The sequence below is a fragment of the Dermacentor albipictus genome, chromosome 1 (assembly GCF_038994185.2).
Source record: "Dermacentor albipictus isolate Rhodes 1998 colony chromosome 1, USDA_Dalb.pri_finalv2, whole genome shotgun sequence".
Lineage (NCBI taxonomy): Eukaryota > Metazoa > Arthropoda > Arachnida > Ixodida > Ixodidae > Dermacentor > Dermacentor albipictus.
The window spans coordinates 229,680,145-229,694,724 of NC_091821.1; the positions used below are offsets into that span (position 1 = coordinate 229,680,145).

Genomic DNA, 14,580 nt, shown 5'->3' on the forward strand with positions numbered 1-14,580 from the left:
AATTGCAGCCGCTCCTGCGTGCTTATATCGACTGCAGAGCAGTCAACGGTCGGTAGCGGGCACACCCAAGCGCACCCGCATTCAAACAAAACTTACTGCATGGATAGCTTCAAGCTCGATCCTGCTGTTAACAGCGCAAAACGTATACAAGTGACACGAGACGAGAAGGCGACACCACAAGCGCTGCGGGCACACCCAAGCAGCGCTTGTGGTGTCGTCTTCTCGTCTCGTGTCACTTCTGCATCTTGCACTGTTAACACCAGGATGGAAAACCAACAAGCCCAAGCTGCTATTCAAGCTCGAGTCTCATTCTCCATTTCCACCACTTATTTCCGTGATGCTCACACGGGTCGTGGTGCTGAATTTTTCTATGCGGCTGCTGCCTAGCTTCTTCCTGCTATTCTTGCAACGCATCCTGCGTATCAGATTTGATTTGTCGGCCGCTAAATGTTATTTAGCGGCTTCCGGTAACATTCGCGGTCACACAGGGAAGTCTGAAGGTAATATCCTTTCGGATGTTGTAATAACGTTCGCAACAACGTGGCGGCAATAGCCTCCACGGTTAACATTCGCAGCTACATCCGGTGAATCAGGCTTTACAGGATTATAGGTGCGCAACCGCGCATGCCTATTCGTGCATGCCCACTCTCCTGTGTAATTCTGAGGTTCACCCGCCACCGTGGCTTATTGGCTATGAAGTTCTGCTGCTGAGTGTGTAATCGCGGGTTCGACTTCCCGCCGCGATGGCTTCATTCTGATAAGGGCAGATTGCAAAAGGCGCTCGTGTACCGTCTTAGAGTGCACGTTAAATAACCATAACTCGCGAGCCCTCCACTGTGGCGTCTCTCATAGCGGCAATGTTTGTTTGGGTTTGTTACATTCCAGGAATCAATCAATCGTTCGATCAATCAGTTCTTGATATTGGGCTGAAGCCTGGGGCTGATTTGATAAAGCATCATTTTCGAACGCCATTTTTTATTTCTCTCTCACTTCTTGCACGTCTTGCTGCCGCCCGCGCGAAATCGTGGTGAATGAACTCTCGCCACCCGTCCGCGTCTAAAGAGATGCGCTACGTCGACGCTTCAGCGTTCTGTCCGATACGTGGGAGGTTCTAATAAAAAAACAAGCTGACGCCTGTCAGACGTTCGGAGAACCGCGCTCGAATCGATTTATGCGCTGCCTTTCACCTCGCCTCTCCCGATGGGGGGTCTGCTGCACGTTCTCGCCGAGCGTCCAGCTGACGCATTGAGGGGGCTGGCCACCGGCCATCTCATCTCTGGTTCACGTAGCTTGGGCTCGAAACTGAATGCAGCGCTAGCGGTACGAGGAAACTCGGTAGCTGCTCCCTCGACGTTTTCTTCCTGAAGGAACAAGGGTGGCCGATATGTGGCCGTCCGCATGACACGCCTCATTAATTACACTGATGGATTCGGCGCTCTCTCCTGCCGTTTTATTGTGATGCGTTGAAAAAAATTTGGCTTAGCGCTCATTCTTTGTCGCAACTTGCAGTTAATAAACGTTTCGGTGGACTTTTTGAATGATGCACATTGGTCTGTTCTCAACTTCAAGCACGTGTCGCTCGTGAATTTGCTACCTCAGCGTTCGCTTGAAGTATCAGAGTATACTATTATTGTTCACATTTGACAAAATATAGATTTAGTATTGTCTCTACAGCACTCTTCGAAGTGGATGGTCTCCTCATTCGAAGGCGCCGAGTGAGCTGTCGCTTTATTTACCTTCATGCAAGACAATTAAATGTACGATTGCCTACTGTGTGCGTGACGTGTCCATAGAAGAGAACTCAAGAGGGCATGTTTAAGTGCATACGCATTCGGTACAACCGCGAACTGCTGCGGCGTTTCGCCGCTATGAATGTCTCGAATCTTTTGGAGGAGGCTGACCCAATCTGTTGCTCCGTGCCACGCGTTTGGGCTTGGGTTGGCGGGCCATATTTTATTGCCGACCACCTTGTACCGATTGGAAAGGCTAAGGCAGTATACGCGAGGATGCCTTACTGCGACCGAATCTTCCGTGCTTTCGGTTTTAGCTGCATGTAAGCTAGTTAGGCGCCATACATACACCGCTTTGTTCTTTAGCTCCTTTCACCAGCCTCTGTTAGCTTATAGTTGCTGCAAAACAGTGCATTTAATCATATTCGAACTTTGTTTAGCGTGTCCACTCTTTTTTGGCAATCTTTGGCCTATAGATGCGCCTGTTACATAAAACTGTATCGACAACCATCAGCTAAGCCCCTGTCGCTTTGAGCAGACGTATGCACGGAAGTGGCCTCTGTTAGTACGTTCGGTATATGTGAAATAGCAGCGTGAAAGACGGGACAAATGTGAGAGTAGACAAATGGAGCACTGAAATAGGCCGCCGCTTGTACGTGTCGTTTGTATTGTGCGCGTTTCAGAGTGTATGTGGGGAAACGTCAGCAGCGCAGGTTCTTCGCAATGCGTATTGCCTGTTGACCCGACGTCAAGCTATTACGCTGAACTAGCCTTGGGCGCATGCGTGCTCAACCATTTCGGGCCCACTAGCTTGCGATCGATTAACGGGGCATTCGGGCCGCCTTTATGGGTTACTGCTGTAGCGAAGTGCGATCTTGGAAACGGCCGCGCGCGTGGCTGCTGCGGCGCCGGTTCGCAGGTCAGTGGTGTGGCCAGTGGTCAACTGTGACGTCTGTGGCCACCGACACGGGTTTTCGAGACGTGCTGGGGGTGTAGTAGTTGAGTGGAGCTTCGCCCGTAAGCCGAGGCGCTTCTGCCAAGCACAGTGCTGCGGCGAGTCGGCGGCACCGCCGCACGTGTGGGCGCGGCCGCGCGGCGGCGTCACGTCGTCGAACGTGTCGTCGTCCACGCTCGACGGGCCGCTGCTCTCCCGTGGGCTCCGCGGGCGTGGGGTTCCTGCGAAGAGCGCGGCAGAATGAGGCCGCTGGGCTCTCGGGCCTCTCTCCTCCTCCGTGGCCCAGTCTCGTACCACCCTGGACACGCCGTGGGCACGGCGGCCTTCGCGGACCCGCGTGCTGCGTTCCACGCGCAGCACTCTGTGTGAATAATAATAATAATAATAATAATAATAATAATAATAATAATAATAATAATAATAATAATAATAATAATAATGATAATAATAATAATAATAATAATAATAATGTGCTGGAATGGCTACTGCATTGATTCTTTTTATCATCTCATAACTTGATACTTTAATTACCTGCAATGTTTTCAGCTCCTGTTTGTAATGATGTCCTTTAAATTCTGTTCTTCGATTCTGTTGTGGTCCTTACTTGCGATGTTGTATGTAATCGCTCCCGCATTATCTTGCTGTACGAGGAGACAGTATCTGTAAACAAATAAAAAAAAAATGTGGTAGTGATGCTACATTACTGTCTTCGTAACACCCGCAACACAACTGAAACAACTATAAGAGCAAAATGCATGCACATTAGCACCCAGAACACTGGCACGTATAAATAGATCCTAATAGGAAATTGCACGCAAAAATAACAGTATGAATATCACTGTGCAATGCAAAAGGACAATCGGGGAAACGCAAGGGAACACGTTATAGTATATTGCTAAACGCCATCGACGGGGGAGTTTAACAGCAGCGTGTTAATATAATGAGCATTGCCATTGTTGTTCATTTATCCTTGACATTGTGTTATGGTACACCGAAAAGATCCCTTGCGGATAAAACCAATCAATACGTTTATTTAACGAACAGCTGTCAGGCATTTCTGCTGCTGCGTGTAAAATCTAATTTTAAATTTAAGTTAAGGCCTGGTGTTTTACTTGCCAAAACCACGATCTGATTATGAGGCACGCATGATTGAGGAGAGGGCGGACGAATTAATTTTTGACCACCCGGGACGTGTCTGCATTCCGTCTCCATAGGAATGTGGCCGTCACGGTCGGGACCGAACCCGCAACCTGGCTCTCAGCCGCGCAGCTCCATAGCCCTGCAGGTGGGCTCCCGCGGCGGGTGCATGAAAATCTAAGGCAGAACATAGAATGCAGAGAAAGCAAGTGCGATGCGGACAAACCGTCTCAACAGCGCAGAGGGGCAAGCAATGGGAGATAAAACAATGTGTGGGTAAGTTGATAATAAATCGATGATCGGCACTACCGCGAAACACAAGAAATGTTTCGGCCACCCCGGTTGTCCGCGGACGGCCGAAGCAAATGAAAGTAAAAGGAGTAAGTGTGGAATTTCGCGCCACGTATCCACGTCACGTCGAACGTGATGCCAGCGCTGCCTGTGATTTGGACACAATGCGTAGCGGGAAGTCGGCGCGGCGGCTGCTGGCAACGAACGAACAAGAAAGTGTTTTCGGAGGCAGATCAATTGTGAAAAGCGCCTTCTTAAATTTGATTTCCTTCAGGTTTTGGATGAGCTGCTTCGGATGTCAGCGGATACCATTTTAACGGAAGGACCGTACATCTACGTTGCGGTGACCAATTGACTGGGTATCGTCCGCGTTGGAGCTCTGTTAGGTCGTGGTGGCGGTCAGCGCACTACGAAAAAAAAAGTACAATTATTTTTATCTCCTGTTTTGTGTAGTGCGCTGAGCACCATTGTGGCTGAACTGTTCCAACGCGACCCAGTCACCACTCTGTTAAGCTTCCGAACTGTTTGCTTGCGATATCTGATATACTATCACTTCCCGAGTGGAAACTCATGAGCACCGATGTGCAACTGACAGAGTTACACGTTTCTTGAGTATATGTGGCCTATGTTGTGGTTCGAAGTGTGTAAATTTAAAAGTGTCGGCGATGTGGAAGAAACGGTATAGCGTTGTCGTCGACCGCATTACAGGGGCGAAGAAACAGCGCTTTCGAACGGGACAAGAGGAGACGACAGACACGAGCGCTGTGTTTGTCGTCGCCTCCTGTCCCATTCGAAAGCGCTGCTTCTTCGGCCAGCATCTATACCAACGGCTACAGATTAGCACACTGTCGCTACACAAGCGGTAGGACGCGTGCGAAATGTACGATAACTGACGCGACGCGCGGATGGAGCGCGTTTGCCTCGCGCATATATTTTTCACGCGCTTTCGAGTTTGTCGTACGGACGGGTCGTGGGCTTGATTGCGGCCGCCGCAACCTTTATTTTCTTTCTCGCAGTGATACAGTTTCGAAGGCTCGAAAGACCGCTTTCTAACCTTTCGTACGGGCGTTACACGAAAGTGAGCGGAGAGAGCTTTTCGCTTGCCCCGTGCGCGGGCTTTCGTGGCGCGGTTGTCTCCTCGCGGCTGCACCATGAAATGTGGCGCGGCGAGTATATTCAGCGGCGCCTCGCCGCGCAAGATCTCTTGCCGCACGAACTTCTCTTCGTGGAGGTCGGTCTTTGGACATCCCTTTCACAGCATGCAGTGGCTGCATGAGGCGTGGATGACTGCACGGAACGCCGTCGTGACTTGCACGGAGTGTGTGGCGTCAATGAAAGTATACTATATGCATGCGCTAAACCAAAGCGGCGCCGGCCGCCTGTAGTACAAGTGGCGTCCTTTCAGTGTGCTTTCAGTGTTTCCTGTGCTTCAAGTTACGACTGCTACACACCGAGCTAACAAACAGTGCGCCAGCTGCGCGCGTTCTTTTATTATGTATTCGCATCTTACACGAGTCTCGGCCAATGCTACTGCTATACTAGCTTTCCTTTTTATTGATTTTTTTTTCAGCTGCACCGAAAATTGACAAAATTGCCGATCTTAACCCTTGGGCTTAATTACTCGATCGGACGGCTGTTCCTTCTACGAGAAATCAAAATACCTAATTGAATAATTAACACGAAAACACTAATTATGTTTTCATTAATTACGTTACTGCACATATCTAAATTCACGTATTGTAGCCAGTGAGTTCGCAAGGCGTATTCACTTAGAACGAATTCTCAGGACTATACTAGTTTCGAGGTATTAATTTTCAATGTGTCCGACTAAACGCATTGGCATTCTAATTACTTTTGTGCTTCAATGCATTAAACAGCGTTTTCTTAACAGATGTAAGTGGAAGAACAGTGCATTTTTACCGCAAGTTTGACGTCGCATATATCTCGAAACCGGTGCCATCCTCAGAATTCGTTCCAAATCGATGTCTTGCAAACTCACTAGCTGCAATTCGTAAATTGAGATATGTGCCACAAAATGATTAATCAGAACGTTAATTAGCGCAATTATGTTAATTATTGAATTTAGCATATTAATTTATCTTAGAAGTTGTGGTTGCCTCATCCAATAATTTAGATCTAGGATTAGAATTGTGCTATCTGCCACGGGCACTTTTTCAAAATTTGATGGGGAGAAAAAAAAAAGCTATATAGGTGTCGTTGCTTCCTTATCCATATAGTGCCTTAACGTTGGTCGTTGGTCGGCAACTGTTCTTGATATCTGCGATTTTTGCCGCTTAACTCAATTTAAATTGTTTTCCATAAACAACATGTCTGCTTGATCCATATATAAGTCTGTCCCTCTGGAGTGATTGATAGTTGCGTTGTGCCACTTTTAAGTGAAGCAATTGAGTTACACAAAAAGCAAGCAGTCGCCCACTGCTTTGGGATTACACCTGTGACGGCTCAGAGCAATTTTCGGGACGCAGAAATATCACTGAAAGATCGAAGAAGACACACCTTCAATAATAATAATAATAATTTTTTTCTTCCTTTCTTTGGATAAAAACAGATGAGAGCTATTCTCGCCTGTGTTCTCCGAAAGGGGTGATCACATCGCGGAAGCTCTGCCGCACCGCTGCGGCGGTTAGCTGCGTCAGCACCGCGGTCTCTCCGTTACTTTTCCCGTGACTGCACGAGTGGAGGAATCCGGAAGGGTCTCACGTTTTGGCAGTTACCGAGGTCCTGGCAGCTTGGTGCAGTACAAATACCTTATCTAAAGCGCCACGTCTTTCCGCCTCGGTGTGGTACCTGCGAGCACGTACACAATGCTTTAGGTGATATGCTGCGTGAGCTATACGACGATGTGACTGCTTCTGTTTCCGTTGCTGTCCAACCAGCGGCGGTGACTAATTTCTTCTGGGTCAGTCGCGTCGGCTCGCTGGTGTTTCGCATGTGGTTTCTCGTATAGCCGGGACGTATTTCCTTACTGCTGCCAAACTTCCGACGCGAAAGGGCAATGGTGGCGGAATACCGCATCTTAAGAAATAATAATAGTGTCCATTTTCTTTTAGCTTGAAACAGTATTCTCAGACATCGTATGTTTATGTGGTAAAGTTCAACCCAAGCTTTAACTATAAAGCAGCAGGAAACTTTTGGCCCACTCATGGTGGCTCCGGAGGCGACAGATTTGGTCCGCACTCTTGCATGAGCGATTTCAATTTGGTTCACGTGTTATAACCGTGAGGCAAATGTATGCATGCCCTCTTGGTTAAAAGTTCGCTGGCTACAGCCCGCGCGAACACCTATGCATTTTGGGACGGGTGGCGGGGCTCCTGAGGTAATTTTGGGACTCGGAAGCTGTGTGTGGTGAGACCCCTTCAGAACACTGCAACTTTTACAGTCGATTACAAGCCCCGCTACAGGGCACGAAGTCAACGTGTTCGCGCACGCTGTGGCATGGGAACTTTTGACCAAGACTGTAGGTTTCTTGGTGCTTGCTTTTCTATGCCGCTCATGATGGCGCCACACGACACTGAGGTGCATGTTTCTCGTAACGCAATATGGGTTGTGTTCCTCGTTGTGTATCGCAGTCTTTCTCCATGTTTAATTTGTCGGTTGCTTGTGTTTTAGCGCCCTTGCTTGCGATAACCTAGTGTTCAGTCACTTTGAAGAGTTCATTTGGTTTCATGGGTGAAGCACTTGCATTCCATGACGGAAGCGACTAGCATAACATGCTGCGTCGTCGATAAAAACGAGAATGACGCCATCCTTTTTCGTAACGCTTGTTTTTATTGCTGCCTCTCCCCACTCTTAATACAAGGTGTCCCACGTAACTTTAGCCAAACTTTAAAAATATTCAAATGCCACGTAACTGGGCAGAACCAAGGTCATGTTGTTTTCCGTGGCCTGGAGATACTCGGCTTATATATATATATATATATATATATATATATATATATATATATATATATATATATATATATATATATATATATATATATATATATATATATATATATATATACATATATATATATATATATATATATATATATATATATATATATATATATATATATATATATATATATATATATATTTGCATTCCGACTAAATACATAATTAGTATTAATTAATGAATCAACTTCTCAAATATTACAATTACGCAAAAGTGTCAATGAGAAAATTGCAAAGCGACAGGAAAAACTCCCGATACAGCATTCTGTCGCTCAATACGTGCTACGTAAACGTGCTTTTCCGAGCGTGAAAGCAGCCCGCAAATGCACGCAAAATTGCCGCGCGACTGGCCGCTCGAGGCAGTCTGCGTGTATTCGTGATCCTCTTTCAAGCTCGGAAAAACACGTTTATGTAGCACGTATTGAGCGACAGAATGCTGTATCGGGAGTTTTTCATGTCGCTCTGCAACTTTCTCATTGACACTTTTCGTCTAATTACAATGTTTGAGAAGTTGATTCATTAAGACTCTAATTAGGCGGAATGCAAAAAAATAAAAAATAAAATATGAGTATCTGCAAGCGACGGCAAACAACATTACCCTGGCTCTGTCCAGCTACGTGGCACTTAAGAATATGCAAACTCTGGCTAAAGTTCGCTGGGACACCCGGTATATAATAGGGAGTTTTAGAATAGGGGCCCCAATATTTTGGGGCCCCAAACAGCTTTGCGGGTGTTAGCGTTGGGGCACGCAGGAGTGAAGAGTTTTAGAATAGGGCTTTGCGTTTGCGGATAGCGTCTTGCGCTGACAGCGCCACTACGGCGTCTAAGAAAAACGATTAAAAATTATTAAATAAAATATTCCATTTTATGATATGAATAGTAATTTTGACTTGCGTGTATTTGCGTTTAATTACAATTTAGAGGTTATTCTTCAAGCAGCAAACAATTAGTTGTGCTTAGTTTTGAGCAACAAAACCAACTTTACGTGCCTTCACCAGCCAAGCTTAGCCGTGTTAGGCCTACGAGCCATAAAATCCACACTCGAATTCGGAATCAGCGGCGTCTAATGAATCAATCTTCATAACATACGCTAGTTGAGAGAAAGCGATAACCGCAGTCACTTCTCCTAGCTTGCGAACCCAGTTTGGTGCTAGGTCAGAGCCGTCGCTTCGATGGGTGCCGCCATGTTTGTTCCCGCTAAATCGGTGAAATAGCGTTCCCAACGCAAAACCCAAACACAGTTTGCGTCTCGCGCATGCGCAGTGGCTTCGACGCTATTTCTTTGGGGCCCCAAAACGTTTGGGGCCCCTATTCTAAAACTCTCTAATATATTACTGTTCGTCGGGTACCCACGTATATTACGTGAGATGACATCTACCACAGGAGTGTTTGTTCGTATAAGCATTGCCTTGAAGGCCGGTTTTTTGCGCACGATATTAGAGGTTTTCATTAGCATTCACTTCTTGTGCACTCGTCCGTTGCGTTTGCCGGACTTTGTCGTCGTTGGGCGAGCGCGCCGTGCGTCATCATCGTCATCATATAGCCGCAGAGCCCTGGCGGAGAGTCATCCGTGGCGTAAGCTTCCTGGATGCGATGGCGAGCTTCGCCGCATCAGCAGGCACCGAGAAGCGCGCATGTGCTCGCAATGTCGCAGAAATCCGGCGTGACGCAATGCGGCCTGTCCCTGCGAGGTTTCCTGAGCGCGACTGTCGGCGCTCTACCCGCCGCGTTGCTTTTTTTTCTTTACCTTTTTTTTTTGTCCTTTCCGCGCACTCGGCACCGCGAAGCACGCTGGCTAAATCGCTGTCGTGCAAGCCCGAAACGGGCAACTCTGGCGCCTCGCGGCTTAGCTCGCTTTGCCCAACGGCGCGTTTGGACAGCGGAAAGTAGTGCGCTATGGCACCCAATTCCAACCGACAAGTTGCTGTGAAGAAATGGGAGTAGGTATGGTCACGGCGAAACACGGATTGGTAATTGGACAGTCTAATGCGCCATCCGCGAATGTGTTCGAGAACACGGTGCTTCTATATGGTGCTTCCAGGGAACCCATTCGTCATAACGAGCACGATCATCTTCGAAAGGTATAGACGATTACCATTCCGTTCTCTCGCTGAGACTCTACAATCACTGATCTTGCCGTAGCGCGCGCAACACTGTTACCGAACATCAGAAATAAGAAATCTACGTACCGTTCGGAGAGACTATCAATTTGTTCTTGTGCTTGTTGCGTGCGAGTGCTAAACCGGTGTGTGTCAGCTTCGTTGTCCCTGTACTGTAAATATACGTACGATGGCGTCACAGTGCGCTGTGGAGCGTGCAGATCGGCGTGGAGCTGAGGAGGCGCGTACGCTTATGTCGTGCCACCCCGTGTGGTTCTGTCGTGCGGAACCAAACTTCCTTGCTGGGGTCGCTTTTTTTCGCGCGCAGTCATTCCGTCCTGTTGGCGGCAGCAACACAGGAACGAGGAATGATGCTCGCGCGCCATCCGCGACACAATTACAACTTCTTGTTTTCCCGAGAGCCCTGAATTTTCGCGGACTTGGCGAAATTTCAAGGAATCGTGCTGCTTCAGGCGAGAAAAGTGCAGAATTTAACACGCCTGAATTGGTGCGATTTCGTTGTTTGGCGAAACGGGGCCGCGAAATTGCAACATTTCGCAGTATACATGCATCGCCCGCGCGAGGGCAGATCGCTGTTGATGGCCGTCGTTTAAATCTTGCGTGCCTTCGCGTTTTCTTTTTCACAATCAATTCACTCGTCTACACATATGCTTGGCAGTACATAAGTGTCTCGGTCACGCTATATTCTACGCACGCGCACTCTTAATCATATTAATGGCCGTAGCAACTATGCAACCGACGTCGTCATTGAAGTGTGGGCGCGCGATGCTTTCACTCATGGACGGATGCAGAATGCCTTTTCCCATATCTCGTGGATGCTGCTCAGCGAAGGGTCAAGCACCATGGAAAGGTGATTAGGTTGTTTGCCTAATCTGCCCATTATATCGAACCTGTGAGCGCGGCTTTTGCCTTTATTGACTTTGCCCGCCTCCGAGTTGATGATTTCTTGTTGCAGCCTTTTCGAACGTTCACCCGTTTTCTGGGCTTCGTTGACGAAGGTTAACCTTGATTGTTTGAATGTAAACACTGATCGTATTCATTACCGCTCCTGTTGTCAGTATTCCAAGTAATAATCAAGGACATAATTATCTCAAATTATCTCATGTGTTATAAGCTCTATATGATTTTCTGTCTGCATGCGAATAAACGCTCAATTGATGGCGCTTACGTGTCTCACTTCTTTGTTTCCGTGTTCTCTGCGCTGTTTCCTCGCCTGCAATGGACCAACTACCCCAAGTTACCGTTTTATTCCGAGTAACCTGTTTTGTTGGAACCAGGCATGGCGTTCCATACGCTGAGCATTGCTTTACGCGCACGCAAAAAAAAAAAAGAGACAGAAAAAGAGGCAGAGTATACGCGAGGCAAGTTCATAAAACAGAGCTGTGAACGCAAGGCCGGTCGGTGCGAAATCATCTTCGAATACGCGCTACTTGTGAAGGCAGCACAGAGACAGTAAGAACGACGCGCACTGCCCATTGCGTCTCCCTCACGGAATCGTCTTGTGTCGCACAAGTCGCGCATATTCAAAGTCAAGCTCGCAAAGTGAACGCACCACGCTTTGGCTGCCTCTGCGTGTCGCCTGCTTGTCCCATTCATCTTTATTTTACATGCATGAGAAGTCTTCGTGCCGCGGTCGAAGCACTCTTGAACGAAACCTTCTGCGCGCATTGTTGCCTGGCGCATATATGCGAGAGCTCGAATCCCGTTTAGTCATACTGCTGCGCCGCACCATTGCCTGCATTTCTGTTCGCCGCATGAATCGAAGACAGAAAAAGCTACAGCGGACGGCGAGGTCTGCACTGTTCTTTAGCTGCTTCGTGTTCTCGATCTTGCTTCTTTTGGGGCGAGGCTGGGCCCTTCTTGGGCGTTGTTGTATGCCGTGGAAAATCAGGCGTAAAGTGCGCTGAACTGAATGCACTGTATATGTACGACATGCGTCTCGCATTCGTCTTGGCGTCCCTGCGCTAGATGCTCACGGTTGCGCAACTTTGTCTCACCTACGCAGAGCTTGACTGGACATACGACGGCGGTCGAATGTGTCAAGTTCTGTCCAGCCGAGGAGATGGTGTGCGCGGGGTCCACATCGGGAACAGTCAAGATCTGGAACTTGGAAGCTGCCAAAAGTGAGTTTCGGCTGCTTTACTTCTGTATAATTAGTTGCACCGTTTCAGGTATGGAGAAACGACCAGGCGCAGCCATCTTTTGTCTTTTACTGTTCACAAGTGTTTGGGCTTAGCTGAAAAGCGACCGGGGTGCGTCAACGACCCCGCCTTTGGAATTGCACGGTTGCGGAGTTTAGTAAGGGCCTGCCGACGCGTTTGTGGTAGCGGTAATGCTTCTGTGCCTTGCCACTGGAAAGTTGTAGCACGGCGAAATGACTTTACAGGAAATTGACGATGAGGCAATTTTCTGATCATGTTACAGATCCAAAAGATCTAACATTTTTTTAAAGACACCACATTGGGGCCTCTGAAGTACAATAATTAAAAAATAAAATACGTTCTAAATATTTATACAGAGTGTAGCTATACTTCATTGCACTGCACAGTAATCAAAGAGCAAAATAAGCTATCGCACGGGGACCATTGCAACAGATTAGCACGCAAAAATGTGCGAGAGAAAAAAAGAAGCGCTAATCCTATGTCCTGTACGCGACAATAAAAGAAATGAGTAGAAGCTGTGTGAAAAGAGACTGTCCGTTTTTTAAAGAAGAAACAAAAATATATGATTGCTGCAAGCTTTATCACCCAATGTACTACTTTATTAATAAAGGAAATTGGACCGCTGGGTGCGACATCGAAAATAAGAGAAATGTGTCGCTGCGCTCTATAGTTAGTACTCTGCAACGCTTGATTTAGCACGCGCCGGCTGACGATGTGTGCAGCAAGTTTTAGACGCAGTGCCTGTCATCTGTAAAAACTCTCGACTGACATGGCAGTTACATTTATGCGCTAGGACAGACGAAATGCGAACAGCGAATAGCGCGTATATGACGGCCAGCCTGCGCCGTCTGTCAGTCACCGTCGTATAGGCAAGGCGGCCATGCCTACGGTTCAGGCATTTTCCCCTGTGCGTGCGTGTTCGGCCAGTCAGCGGCCACGCACTCCACTGATTGCATTTGACTTGTCTGCGACGGCGCACAACCCTGAAAAGGACTCACGTGACGGTTTGGTGCGAGAGAGTTGCATACGCGTCGGTAAATAGTATACATGTAAGCATCGGCGGCTAGCAGTATTGCGGGTGCAGCTGGTTTCAATCGCGCATTGGCAACTGTCTCTATACGTGTAGCATCCCCTATAGGTTTATGAACTCTCTCTTATTTGTCACGTTGTCATAGAATACTCGTGTCGACCACTTCGGCCGCAAATTGTATCGTTGTTTATTCTTCGTTTTATAGCCGACAAAGAATTGTTGTGCTACTGGTTCACATGGAAAAAACTCTGTGCAAAAGGAACAAGATGCGCGCGCACATGCTTTATTTTTCTCTTTTGTATACTGTGGTATACTTTAATTGCAATACTTTGGTTGAAACGCCTTCACTCGAACCGCCACCATTCCGCTTCACACCCTCGTGCGGTGTAGGGACTGTGGAGTCCTATCTCGTGCCAAATTTTCACCCTTATAGCCTATTGAGGCCAAGGCCAAAGTTTTCTTCTTTTTCTGAGAGACAATAAGTACGCGCTAATTCGCATCGCATGCAAATGCTAGTTGCACAAAAGACGCTGACATAGTGAAACAATGCGGCCGTTCTTGCGTTCACGAGATGCCCCGCACAGGCAGCTGAGCTCCGATCGTGTAGTTTTCGGGCTTATGCTTTACTCAATTAGTAAGACATTAAATAGGCCTTGCTGGGGGACAATTCGGGGTATAAAGCGCGCGCCTGCTTGTGGAACTGAGGGACGCAGACACTAAATTAAGAATCAAAAGAGCCGCCGTTATCAAGCGCGAAAGAAGCGTTCACTCGCTAAACCAGATTTCTCCCGACTTAACACAGCATGGACGGGGCCGAGATTTCTGAGGTTACAATACGCTCAAAGAGTATCACTTGTGCCTGGGCCGCTTGTGATCCTATGGTGTGTGTCTAACCCTTCTATCCTCATTCACATAACGTTTGTTATGATGAGCCGTGGTATAGCTTCCTCATCGTTCCGTGAGCGCATGCATGCTTCCAACGAGTTGATGATGCAGTGCCTGCTCAGCATGGCACCTAGCCTCTTTTTTTTTTTAAAGCATACTTTTCTTTTATCGCATATTCGCCAAAATTTAACGAGCGACGCAGAAGAAAGCACTTTACGCTGACGCCCACGGAAGAATCGATACAGTCTGACGGTAGTACCAGCAATAGATGTTTGACCTGGAACCAGGAGTGTCTATATTATTGTATAGGTAT

General features: G+C 47.6%; 1 protein-coding gene across 5 annotated transcripts in view; it reads left to right on the plus strand.

Annotated features, from left to right (window-relative positions):
• The window catches only part of kat80 (katanin 80), a 204,711-nt gene that overhangs the window by 91,371 nt on the left and 98,760 nt on the right, over nucleotides 1-14,580 (plus strand). For all 5 annotated transcript variants that reach the window (XM_070531014.1, XM_070531011.1, XM_070531010.1 and 2 more), the window contains exon 3: nucleotides 12,196-12,313. In XM_070531014.1, the coding sequence (XP_070387115.1) occupies nucleotides 12,196-12,313 (118 nt within the window). The remainder of the gene's footprint in view (nucleotides 1-12,195; nucleotides 12,314-14,580) is intronic.